Raw genomic sequence first — 13933 nt, forward strand, 5'->3', positions numbered from 1 at the left:
TCTCCTGTGACCCATCTGCATTTAGTTTAATTTAAAACTATACCTTATTAAGTCCAAAAGGGAAACTAACAAATGAGACATTTGTGCACCACTGGTATTGCATCACTCGTAGCTTTGTTGTATGTAAGATTTAAACTGTTTCTGATTCAAGACTGGTTTAAAAAAGTCTCATTGAATCCAAACTATTGGCCTCCAAAAACGTGTATTCAATTACTAGTCTTGGACTGATATGGGGATTTTTTGGCTTCCCCTGAATAATTCAGAACCATAAGATAAAAGGAAATTCTAGCAGACCTTTTAAAAGTCATGCAAATTTTTTTTGTTATGCTATGTTTAAATTCATCACAAAACCATTTGTAAGATTTGACAAGTTTCACAATTAGATTTTTATTGTAAAGGTGGCTTCTTACAAAATAGTTACACAGTACAGAAGAGAAAAGGGAGAAAAAAAAACAGTCAAATCTGAGATTTCACCAACAGAAAACCAATAGGGGAGTTTTAACAAGCATTTGTGACATTGTGAGCAAATCAGAACACAATTGTCATAAAAAACAACCAGAAAAAGAAGGTAAAAAAATAATTGGTAAAGCAAAACCTGTTGATAGACCAAATACTTTTAAATCACACATTCTACACGCTTTAGTGCAGCAAAGCAGATCCGCATGACTTCCTACCAAAGCAGACATTAACTACAGGTAATGAAGCCTAAAAAAGCATAAAAAAGCCCAAATTGCACATGCTAAAACAGGAGTTCAACGCCATATTAGCTAAGACGACAGAAAAACAGCAGTAAGGACTGACCTCAACAGTATAAAAACATTGAAGCGTGCCTGTTTTGTCTCAAAATTGTTTTTTTATGTATTAGTGTCGTTCATATGCATGGTTAGATAGTAGGTTTACATCCAGGAGTCAAAGGAGGTTTCCTGTGTCAAAAAAGGGCTGTTTTGGATGAAGAAACAGAAAAGAAAAAGAAAAACTCTTTCCTTAAAGAAGCATTCCTTGCGTTTTGCGTTGCTTGTTTGTTGTGTGGCTAAAAAGACATTATCTTCAGCTACTGAGAGCAAAATTTTGATTATTTCTTCCTTTTGCAGCTGTTGGTTTATGATAATGAAACAAACTTGTGTTCTTGATGTTTGGCAGCAACAAAAACTGTTAAAAAAGCAATAAAGTCACAGTTCCTGCATTCATTCCACAGAAACTCTTTAAATATGTCTTTAAATGATTGTGCCTGTGTGTAAAATTGTATTTGATAGTTTTTCTTGGGAAAAAAAAAGCTCAGTTTAGAACTATTTTTTTATGTAGCAGTTTCATGCTTGTTGGACAAAGTTTAAACATATAAGGAGGGAAGGAAGCCATGTTGTCAAGTGGGCCGTGAGTAACATTTTGCAAGTAATGTGAAAGTTTTCATAATTTTTGATGGCTTTTACCTCTAAATGTTTTAATGTCTTGACATGGGGGATGTTTGTCAGGTTGCTATGGCAACCTCTATGCAAGGGACACTCATGTGTGTATATACGGTATATATTTATCTATCTATATATATAGATAGATATATATGTACATACATACTGTATATATACATACCGGTATATATAAAAAAAAACGTTTTTTAATAGATGGATTCTTTTACTTAGCCTGAAGTGCGTCCCTAATTTGAAGGTCATTTTCTTTTGTTTAATTAAAAAGGATATAATGTTACAGAGCGACTGCTTACGGTCTAAAATGTTAACCAAGGTTAAATGCTCAACTGAAAAAATGGTGTAATCATGTTTTTATTATTAATAATTAAAAGCAACATGTTTATGGTAAGTTCTACAAAAAAACAAACAAAAAAAAAACGACCTGCTGAGAAAACAAACAATATAAATCGACTCAAAAAACTAAAAAAGTGGTTAGTTATTCAGATGTTTGGAGGACACTGGTGCTCTTCTCCATTACCTCCACTGTGGTCTACAACAAAAGTCAATCCTGTGTTACAACATGTCTACAATGGCTTCACTAAACAGCCTGTCAGCTTCTACTTGTTTATCCTTCGCTTTCCGTTTCTCGTTAGATCTTTGTCTTCTCTACATACATATAAGGAACTTTTTTTTTCTTATGCCCTGCATAAATCCCCCATTTTCTCCTCTTTGCAGCTCAGTAGTACCCCCTAACAGGGATGAACGTTACAGGCATGGATCTCTCTCTGATCTTTGCAGCTGCCCTTCGCCCTTTTCCGGGCCACCATTAAGCGCTCTTGTATTCCTCCTCCGCATGGTTTGGTGCAGGTGGTCCAGCTGCTCCATGGCTGCATCCTGCAACCTGGAGGAGGAAACAAAGACCATCAGTAGAAACTACTTACTAAAAGGAAAACAGTCTATTTGTTGAAAAGTCCACTTAGTTTTTATCTGCGTAAAAAACTCAATAGCATCTAATGGAAATTTCAAAGGATTTAAGTTTTCTCCTTTTTAGTACAATATTTGTTTTTAATTGGTTGAATGCTTTAAAGCAGTCATGTAATTTTGGAGCTGGTGTGGTTTGATGCATATTTAACATGGCGAGTCAGGGTTTTTTGGAGATGCCTTTCTTTGCTGTTTATGCTAAGATGGTGTTGTCCATGCGTTTGCAGGTGTCTCGCTGACACACCTCTGGTTTCCTTTCGCTTTCCGGGGCATTTCCTGAGCTTGCACTTCTTTCTCTGGATGGTCTCGGGACAAGCTCTCCCCCCAAACTGCGGCTCCAGCTTGACCATACGGGTGCGAATGGTGTGTCCTTTCCCACAGGACTTGTTGCACTCGGACCACTCAGACCACTCTGAGACCATGCAGTCAATAGCTTCAAACAGAAAAAAAAACACATGATCAATTAAAGAACAAAGAAGAAGACATTTTTGGCACCTTGTAAATTGATGACACTTCCAAGTTGTTCTTGTATTCTGATGCATAATTTACAGTTACATATGGAACATGTGTTTAACAATAAAAGGTCATCTTCTTCCATTAACAGCAATTTTCAATGAGTGCTCATGGCAGCAATTTACTATCTGCAAGTCAGTCTGACATAGCAAGCATGCCTCCTGGTGTTCAATGTGGAGAACTGCATTCCATTTCAGTAAAAACCTCACAGCAATATAAAGTCAGGAGTTTATTTTAGTTATTTAATCAGGACCAGCCTGCTGTTTGTGATTTTTACTTGGCTTAAGCTTTTCCCACTGTTAATAATCTGAATCGTAGCTTAAAAAAGGTCCAACAAGATACAAGAAAGCTTCATACTGTGGATTACAGCCTGAAGACAAGTGATAAATTCAAAACCACAGGAAAATCCCCAGAAGTTACTAAAAAATACACAGTATCAAATTAAAAGTGAAAGCGCACAGATTTGTGTATTTTTTTTAGAATTGGCTCTAAAATGCCACCAAATATATATTAATATTATCAATAACATACTGTCCCAAGACTGTGCAGACATTAACTAAATGTGTGCATGTATACATAAGGCAAAGTAGTGTTAATGTATTTCCATTTAGGCTATATTAAAATAAATATTTGTGGTTAAAAAATGTTTAAAAAAATAGCAACAAAGAAAATGTAAAAAAAAAGGTAGATGAACATTGGGAAGATTTTTCCTGCTTGAGCTGAGTCAAAATTCCTGTTATTACTGTTATTATTGTAATAGTAATAATAAGTAAAATAATAAGTGGTGCTTGGACATCACTGCCAGCAACCAGCAGATGCCAATTTTAACGGCACCATAGACATTTAGGGCCCCTTGGTGGTGAGGGTGATTGGACATCACTGTGAGTAATCAGGAGATGTCCCCTCAGTGCCCTACCCGCCAATTTTAACTGCACCCCCTTGGTACACACACCATTTACCCCTCAAAATATACACTCCAATACAAACACACATACATGCACACACACACTCACACCATGCATTTTGCAAGGAAGGTGGGACCTCTGACCATCTGTCCCCTACCCCATCCCTGGTAGGGGGTACTGTGCCCTCAGCAACGGCGGCCGTGTTCCCTGGGTACTGACTCCCTGGGCCCAATGGCCCTCTCTCCATGCAGGGAGAGGGATCCCTGAGCCGGGAATCACATCACATCTGAGCCAGGGGGTGTCTGTGTCCCTGTGGTGTGGGCCTTGCCAAATTTCCAACTGTGGGCGAGCCTGGTCGGGCCATGTTTACAACACTTCTTGTGGACCCCCTTTCCCTGGGTATCCTCCTCCTGGGCGGGGACGGCTGGCCCCTTCCTTGCTCCGTCTTAGACCAACGGTGGGCAGGGTAGGTGGCTGCCTGGAGCGCGGGGCAGATCTCCCTTGGGGGGTCCTGGCCCGTACCTGGGGTTGGGGCGGGGGGGAACTCCTGGGTGGTGACAAGGTGCTCGTCTAGGGCTGTGGGCGCTCTTCTGGGGCGGGGCCCGGCGTTGGCCCCCCTGGCACGGTGGGGGGCTGCTCTCCTGGTTGGGCTAGAGCTGCACTCTCTGTCTGCCATGCTTGCCTGCTCTCTGGCTCTGGGGGCCCCGTGGCAGTCCTGCCACCTGGGTGGTGGATGTGATCACCCGGAGGGCGCTTGTTCTCTATCTGCTGCCGGGTGGCGTAGGGGGGTTCTGGCTGCTGCTGGTGCTGCGGTGGGGGTCTTGGTGTGGGGATGGCTGGGCACTCTCCCTCCTTCTTTTCACTTTCCACCATCCATTTTAGAAGAACACAAACACTCACTTGAGCACAGGTGTCAGCTCACCTTTGCAATAATATTTTGCGTGATTGAATGAAATATTTCACACTAGTTGGTTTGAAGGCATAAGTATGCGTGTCTAAACAGTATTTGTGTCATGTACATGTTGACATAAGAACATTTTTGGAGCCAACAGGTCTGTTTATAACATTTGAGTGTGTGTGTGGACAGGTCCCGCCCTTATAGACTTATAGACTGTATTACATCTGAACCTCACCATCCAGAAACTTGTTGCTTTATGCTGCTTCATGGTTTTACCACCCCCCCCCCCTTTCTATAATCACCCTTCTATCCCCCCCTCTCTAACATCCCTCTCTCTTCTTCCCTCCTTTCCTTTTCCGTCCGGTCCAATACCAAATATTTTCAAATACGATTAAAATGAATAAAGTTTGGCCTCGATAACAAAAGGGGTTTATTCAGACATACCTCTGATTTGTAAGAAGATTCAGAACCCCTGTTGTTAAAATAAAATGTCAAACACAAGAGGCCTTCAGCTCTCATCTGTTTGCCCAGCTGTTGGACAGGACAAGTAAAAAAAAAAAAAAATCCTGTTATTTGCTTTAATCAGACCTTATTTTTTTTTTTGTAATTATGAGACCTCACAAAGATGCACAAAGCTCTCCAAAACTGCAACAAACCACATGCATTGGTGAAAAACGCATCACAGGTAAGTTAACCAGTTTAAAATCACTTAAACTTGAGTGATATTCATTCATTCATTTTCTATTCTGTTTTTTCCCTTTCGGGGTCACGGGGCTGCTGGAGCCTATCCCGGCTACTTATGGGCGAAGGCAGGGGGACACCCTGGGCAGGTCGCCAGTCTGTCGCTGGATAAAATGTCCACAATCACACATCCATTCACTCTCACACTCACACCTATGGACAATTTAGAGTTGCCAATTAACCTATGAAGCATGTTTTTGGACGGTGGGAGGAAGCCGGAGACCCCGGAGAGAACCCACGCATGCACAGGGAGAACATGCAAACTCCACACAGAAAGGTCCCCCATTGATGTTCTGTTTCAGGTCCCCCAGCCGTGAATTGAACCGGGGGCCTTCTTGCTGTGAAGCAAGAGCGCTAACCACTGCGCCACCGTGCAGCAACTTGAGCGATAATCAGACAAGAAAAGACATTTAAACACACAAATAAAGCTTTTTCTCCTATAAAAAAAGGTTTATTAATTATTTTTGGAGTCACTCTAAAAATCTTGGTTTGAAATAAATTTTTGTAAAAAAAAATGTTTTAATTGTTTTATCATTAGGCGGATGGAAAAATAGACAAATGAATTAAAATGCTGATCTCTGAAAGCTTCACTCACAGCACTCGGGCAGCCTGCACTCCTTCTGCTCTGTCTCCTCCCTACAGTCGGCCTGATTCGTCTTCCTCATCCTCTGTCGGGTCCGGATGCCGCGGCCACACGTGGCGCTGCACTTGCTCCACTCCGACCAGGGCGTAGGCACGCAGGTGTCTGCATCTGCGATCACACAGTCTTTAGCACAGGAGCGACCACACAACGGAGGAAAGCTACGGCAGCAGCTTCTAACTCACGGCACTCTGGCACCATGCATTTGTCCACCTCTGCGATCTCTGCTTTGCACATGGAGCCGTCTGAGGGGGGCATCTTCACCATGCGCTCACGTCTTCTCATACCGAGGCCACAGGTGACGCTGCAGGGGTCCCACTCCCCCCACTCTGTCACCACGCAGCTGCTGGGCACTGAGAGGCAGAGCATTTATGAAGTTTTCAAAACTGTTCCCTTACTCTACACTAGCATTAAATTATCAACAAAAAAAAAAAAAAAAATAAACACTTAAAATCAACAGGTTTGTTTTCTGTCAAGATGCCTGGAAGTAACTGCTGAGAGGGTTAATTAACCAAACACGTAAAAACAGTAATAAAGACTTTATCTCTTAATGCTTCGTTAGACTCATCCTGTGATGAGGACAGAGCTTACAGGGGTGTGGCATTTTATTTAATGCTGCTTTTACTGGGCACTCACCAAAAACTGCAAACAGCAACTTATGGAACACCAATGTCAGGCCTTTAGGAAATTTAATTTAGCAAGTAGCATCTTCCTCTGTATTAAAGTCTAACCAATTGACATATTTAGCCGCCAAAAAACAGCTTAAAAGCCTAAAAATTGAAAATGCAAAACTAATTTAGAATTGAGGAATATTTATTTTATTTTAGGGTGTATTCAGACTGGAAAAATCCATTGGTGCAGACCCAGTTCACTTATTTGGTGAACTCATTTGGTCCTGATCAAGTCCTGAACCTTGCGTTTGGTCTTTAGTCAGACTGCCATCAAATAGACCTTCCTGTTCCGGACTGAAGCTTGTAAAGAAAACCATGTGATGAAGGATCTCTTCATTCATTGGTCAGGAATTACGAGGGCGGGGCAAAGCAACTAGACGGAGAAATTATGGAAGTCCTGCGTTTTTAGTTCATTCAAACTTGATATTTCAATTCACAAATTTTGAACGTCTGATTGAACGTCAGACTTTTTCCTTGCTTTTTTGGTCAAGTGGAGGCATGCTGCAGCATGTTACTGGCAAGAAGACGGCTAAAAAAAATACACTAATAAGTGTTTATGAATTCAATTCAATTAAATTTTATTTGTATAGCCCAAAATCACAACAACAGTCGTCTCGATGGGCTTCGAAGTAAAACATGAAATCAAAAGGATCACGAATACAAAGAGTTCAATAGAAAAATACTAAAATGAACTAACAAACTGACTAAGCTATACTGGCATCCCTGCCCTTAGACCCCCCTTCCCCTTTATGACATACAGATTGTTGGAAATTCAGTGAGGAGCAATGTGTATCAAGTTAAAAGTTGTTTTAATGAGCATCCAATCACATTTCAGTAAGTTGCTGTGTCTCATGGTTGTGCTGTTACGGAATTTTTTTGAGAGAATTCTGTTAAGGAACTACAAGGTAGCTTTTAGGATGACGTCACAGCAGCTCCTGTCGGGCGTAGGTGCGTAACTAGAGACAAAAGCAGGTAAGAAGCATTTTCAGCTGGGTTAAACTAACAAGAAAACACTTGGACCCTTATTCCTCTTTGACAACATGACAATTGTTGCTTTATATTTGTCTGAGGCTCATCTGTAGCTACATTCATACTCTGTTTATGTCGGCTACGGTGGCTGTTCTGGTTCAGTTGTTCCACTCCAGGAATGTATTTTATTCAGACTGAGGAATCTCTAAGTGAACCGAAGCTCAGTCCGATTGGTAACGAAACAAGACCACCTCCCAAGATGGGTCAGAGAGCGGTTCCTGGTCTCAGATCAGGGTCAGATTTGGTGCTTTCAATGTGTCCAGTCTGAATACACCCTATATCTCTTCTATTTACATGAATAAAGGATTTCTGTAATTTCTCTCTGTCTAACCCTTACAGATATTTTTCCTTTTGTTAGAGTTTTCACATTCCCTGCTTAAACACCTAAACAGTCTTATATTTACCTAAAACACAGAATGCAGCACTTTTAAAAGTTAAGAATATTATGAATATATTATATTATTATGACATTCACGTAACAGAAAAGTTATTATAAAACTGGCTCTATAAATAGGTCTGTTTACATTATCAAATGGTCTTTTGTTGAGCTTAAGTGTTAGTGTTACAGATTCTAACCAATCCAAAGACAGACTCACAGCACTCATCGTTCACGACACACTTCTCAGTTTCCTCGGTGTGCAGCTGACAGAGCGAGCCGTCCTCAGGATACTGTTTGACATATCGCTCTCTTGACCTCATTCCCATCCCGCAGGACACACTGCAGGCCGACCAGCTGATCCACTCCGACATCATGCATGTCGATGGCTCTGCGCACAAAAAATAAACAAGTTTAATAAGTCTATTGACATTTCCCTGCTTATTTTTTCCATTCCTCTCTGCTATGTAGGACAGCCGTCTGGAGCTCCGTGTTCCCAGAGGGCGTCATTAAGCACCAAAACAATATATTATTTGTCAAGTTTCCTTCCTTAAAAGTGCATCATGTGCAAAGGTGCAAACAAAAGAGAATCATAAGTGTTAAAGGTCACAACGAAATCCAGAGCACCTCCAAACAAAAATTGTTATTGCTGACTCCATTCAGTTCTAGGAATTCTCCATTCAGTACAAGGAATTCTTTGACTTGATGGAAAAGAGCTGATTTTATAAGAAAAAAACATCCAAAACATTGAAATTGTGTTAATGAAAAACAAAACTAAAAAAGATCTGCAGTTGAAAAAATTAATTTTATGACCCTGTTATAAATAAACCAACTTCTTCGTGGGTCTCCTTGGTTTCATAACCTTTGTAAGGTTTCTGTGTGCTTCTGCAAACAAAACAGGTTATAATCACATGTTTAATCACTACATCCACCTATTTCCAATTCCACAACACAATATACAGACAAAAAGAAGGCTTTCCAAAGGGCGACCCACTATCAGCCACAATGTGCAGTTTCTTCATGGAGGACCTGGAAAAGAAAACGATATCATCTGCACCGGAGCACTGCCGTCCAACCCTATGGAAACGCTACCTCGATGACATTCTGGAAAAGATCAAATCTGGACACACACAGGAGATCACAGACCACCTGAACACCATGGACGATACGGGACAAATCAAATTCACACATGAAGAGGAAAAAGACAACTCCATCAACTTCCTGGATATAAACATCACGCACGCCGAAAACCGGCACATAAAAATAAAAGTATACAGGAAACCAACTCACACAGACCAATACTTATTATGGACATCGAAACACCCTGCCACTCACAAAATATCCATAGTAAGAACCTTATTTGATCGTGCAGAACTGGTAACGGACGGGGAGGACAAAACGGAGGATAAGAAACACATACAAAATGCACTAACCAGGTGTCAGTATCCTCAATGGGCCATAAACAAGGGACAAAAACAGGTGGAGCAGAGGAAACACAAGGAAGAAGAGAAGAAGAAACTGACAAAGAAATCAGAAAACAAAGGAATGGTTACTTTGCCGTACATCAGAGGAATAACAGAACGCATGTAAAAACATCACATCAGCACCCCAGTTAAACCGTACAAAAAACTCAGGCAACTACTGGTTCACCCAAAAGACAAGATCGAGCAAAACAGGAAATGCAATCTAATTTATGAAATACCATGTCACACCTGCAATAAAACATACATCGGAGAAACAGGACGCACCTTCATAACAAGAAAAACAGAACATCAAAAAGAATGTGAAAAGTAAACAAGTAAAATACTAACAAGAGCAAGACGACAACAGGCAGTTCAAGAAAATATGAAATCCGCCATAACGGACCGCTGCAAACAAGAAAACCACATCCTGGACTGGGTAAAGGCCAAAGTCCTCCGCACTGAAGACAACAGACACCGCAGATGGATCCTGGAGGCGGTGGAGATAAGAAAGCGAGCCCACACTTCCATGAATGGGATGAGGGGGCCTTCCTGCTCTCTCATACCTGGAGCAACATCCACCAGCAAAAAACGGACATCAAGGGGCGGAGTCACCTGTCAAAGTCTGACAGGTGACTCCGCCTCAGTCACAATCATCTGTTTTTAAAGACGTCACACACCACCACCTGCTGATGACTCTGATGAAGGCGGAAGGTATTCCGCCGAAACATGTAAGGTACGTTTGACAAAAACAAACCATGTCTGATAAAAAAAAATAATTGAAGAACTCAACATTTATAACGGTCCATTTAATTAGCATCAAAAAATGTTTTTAGCCAGGGAAGAGCTCTCTTGCTTTTTCCTCAATTCAGATTTTTCTCCAATAGGTTTTGTGTTCTTGCAGTAAAGCATGAGTATATTTATTCCTATATTTATTCCTGTACATCCTCAGAGAGTTTGGTCCATATTGACATGATAGCATCACGCGGCTGCTGCAGATTTGTTGGCTGCACATCCATAATGTCATTCTCCCATTCCATCACATCCCAAAGGTGTTCTGTTGGGTTGAGATCTGGTAACTGTGGGGGCCATTTGAGTCCATTGAAGTCTGTTGTGTTCAAGAAACAAGTCTGAGATGATTCCAGCTTTAGGACATGGTGCATTGTCTTGCTAGAAGGAGAAGATGGGTACACTGTGGTCAGAAAGGGATGGACATGGTCAGCAGCAATACTCAGGTAGGTTGTGGCATTGTAACCACACTAAACTAGTACTAAGGGGCCCAAAGTGTGCCATGCTTTCATGTTGTTGACGCCAAATTCTGACCCTACCATGGGAATGTCATTGGAGAAATGGAGACTCATCAGACCAGACAACGTTTTTCCAAACTTCTATTGTCCAATTTTGTTGAGTCTGTGTGAATTGTAGCCTCAGGTTCCTGTTCTTAGCTGACAGAAGTGGATCCTGGTGAAATTTTCTCCTGATGTAGCCCATCTGCCTCAAAGTTGGATGTGTTGTGCGTTCAGATAAGCTCTTCTGCAGACCTCGGTTGTAACAGTGGTTGTTTGAGTTCTTGTTGCCTTTCTATCAGCTGGAACTCCTTATAGACCTCAAGGCATCCACAAGGCGTTTCTGCCCACAGAACTGCCCCTTACTGGATACGTTCTCTTTTTCTGAGTATTCTCTGTAAACCCTAGAGATGGTTGTGGGTGAAAATCCCAGTAGATCAGCAGTTTCTAAAAATACTCATTCCAGCATGTCTGGCACCAGCAACCATGCTACGTTCCAAGTCATGAAAATCACCTTTCTTCTCCATTGCAATGCTCAGTTTGAACTGCAGCAGATCCTCTTGACCATGTCTACATGCCTAACTGCATTGAGTTGCTGCCATGGAAGATAAAGCAGCTAACTGTTGGTTAATTTGTTTGAAAAGGGCAGCATATTTATTAAAATTGGGAAACTTGTTTTAGATTTTGTTGCACACATTGTTTAAAAATTAAACAAAAAGCAAGAATTTTCAATATTTTTAATCGTAACTCACCAATAGAAACTTACCAAATGACAGAATGCTTCACACATTTAAAGCTCCACTCTTGCTTTTTAATGTGTTCTTGTGGCATTTTTCTCATGATGGAGGACATTTATAAAAAAATTAAAAAAAACTTGAAATTGCATTTCTGAGTATTTCTTTATTCAAATCGTTACAAATCAGAGGTAGACGAAAAAATGTTGTTGGAAAAAGAGCATCTTTGTGACGTAGAAAATACTGCTGCTGCTCTGCAGAAACTATGTCCTACAATAACAAAACAGGTTTTTTGATTTTGAAAAGAAAAAGGCCAAATCATCAATACAAGACCACTAGGAACGCTTTTACAACCGTTCAAAAGATGATTGAAATGGATCTTTAACCCTTGTGCAATCCTAGGCACTGTAACATTGGGTGTTGGGTCATCTAGACCCCACAAGACGGCAGTAAGAAACTGCTCAAATTCCTTTTTTAATGAGGTGCCCGAGGGAGCATCACATCCTTGGCTCGGACCCAGGAGAGACAGAGTCAATATGTATGACCTCGTCTTGTGTCAGCTGAAAAGTGAACTGCGGCTTCTCCAGCTTAACAAGGCTCCACTCCATTTCATCACCATTAGTCAGCCTGCTGCTTCAAGATCTCCCATTTCTTCTCCGATAGAGACGCTGCACAAGCCTAACTGCCCATCAGTGCTGTCTTCTCAAACATATTTGGCGAGCAGCATCCTGGCGTCAACAGAGGGTGATGATTGAGAACAGATTCTTTAAAAAAAAAAATCCCCATTTTAGTTTTCAGTCGACAAAAACTACCAGAAACTTAAAACCTTTGTTTTTTTGGTCTCCCAACACTTACGTTCTAACTCGGCAGGAACATTTCGCAGGCTGTGGCCCATTAGAGCAGAGCTAAGTGAATCATTAATAAAAGATACAGGTATGTGCGCTGCAGATGAGCCCTCCTGAGAGACAAAGACTTTCCCAAGAATATTAATCGGCTGCATCAGGTCCCAGAATGAACCCTGCAATTATCAATCTCCCATCGCTCGCTAACGGAGCGCTAAATGAAAACAAAGGAGAAGGGCTTGAGAACAAAGAGCTATCTGTGTTGCTGTCTGATAATCGATAAGAGGAGCAGCGGAGGATGAAGGTTCCCTGAAAAAGCTTTACTCCTCTGATGAGGGGCAGGCATCTCAGCAGCCAGAAAAGAAGAGAGACAAAGACCAGTGCTGCCTCCCAGCAGTTCTTCCAAATATCACTGGAAAATCCTGCAAACTCCTTCATGATTATGTTTGCTACTTATAGCAAAATAACAAATTGAAAACCAAGTTTAAATTAGAAAGAAAATTGGTTTTGAGAGGGAAAAACGCCTTATTCAATTCAATATTTCTGCTGATCCACAAGCAATATATGTTATTTTTGCCTAAACACAACAACTAGAGAGATTCTTTTCAATGAATCTCGATCTAAGCATCCCGGATCCAGCCAGCTGCTCTGCTAATCCGCAAAGACTTTCATGTTTTCTGTGAAGTCATTAGGGCAGCAATCAACAATATTTACTCTGTGTAGTTGGTGATTGTGTCAAATATTTACCGGAGCTTATCAGCTTTTGTGGGCTTTGATGTTTTTCAGAGATCATGGCTACAAACCCCACAGGTTTCACATGTTAATCTTCTCTCATTTCAAACCGCCCCCACTTTTGATGCCACACACAGCTTTGTCAATCCAAAGTTTCCTTAAGGTGTTCACCTCAAAGATGATTATAAATGAAGCACCCAAAGTTGGGGTATTGTCACAGTGGGATATACCCCAGAATTAAATCTTCTTATTAGTTTAAGGCTTCACTCCTCAGCTTTATTGTTTGGATCCTTTCCGGTAACTTCTGGGAGGATTAGAATGAAAGAGGAAACTCTGAATCTGATTATTTCAGTGAACAGCCAAATGCCAGAAAGCAAACATCATCAAAGTTGAACTCATTTGCAATCAATAAAAGCTCCTCTGAGCAAAAACCAAACTAACAATCTCAGTTGAAAGTTTTGTAGGAATAATTACCAGCATTTGAAATATTTTCTAATGGTAGGTCAATGTGCACTAATACAAATGGTTTGAAGTAGCAATAGTGATACATAGTTTTTGTCTTTCTGTAAAATCTCCTTGGAAGAGGGAAGACTTGTTGAAAAAGATTCAATTCAAAAGTGTTATTTTTTTTCATAAAGTTCTAGCTTAATAATAAAATTAATGAAATTTAAATTGGTTTTTCCACATTCATCTAAAAATTGTGTTTTGATTTTTGTGACACAATC

At 40.8% G+C, this 13933-nt stretch overlaps 1 protein-coding gene across 1 annotated transcript in view; it reads right to left on the reverse strand.

Moving 5' to 3' along the window:
* Positions 1 to 353: 353 nt before the first annotated feature.
* The window catches only part of LOC101161803 (spondin-1), a 111672-nt gene continuing 98092 nt past the window's right edge, over positions 354 to 13933 (reverse strand). The window contains exons 12-16 of the mRNA XM_023955942.2: positions 8375 to 8545; positions 6264 to 6431; positions 6034 to 6189; positions 2626 to 2814; positions 354 to 2301 (exon numbers count right to left, since the gene is read on the reverse strand). Of these exons, the coding sequence (XP_023811710.1) occupies positions 2150 to 2301; positions 2626 to 2814; positions 6034 to 6189; positions 6264 to 6431; positions 8375 to 8545 (836 nt within the window). The 3' untranslated portion in view covers positions 354 to 2149. The remainder of the gene's footprint in view (positions 2302 to 2625; positions 2815 to 6033; positions 6190 to 6263; positions 6432 to 8374; positions 8546 to 13933) is intronic.

This window comes from Oryzias latipes, chromosome 6 (assembly GCF_053564925.1).
Source record: "Oryzias latipes strain Hd-rR chromosome 6, Olatipes_Hd-rR_3.1".
In the NCBI taxonomy this organism is placed as follows: Eukaryota; Metazoa; Chordata; class Actinopteri; order Beloniformes; family Adrianichthyidae; genus Oryzias; species Oryzias latipes.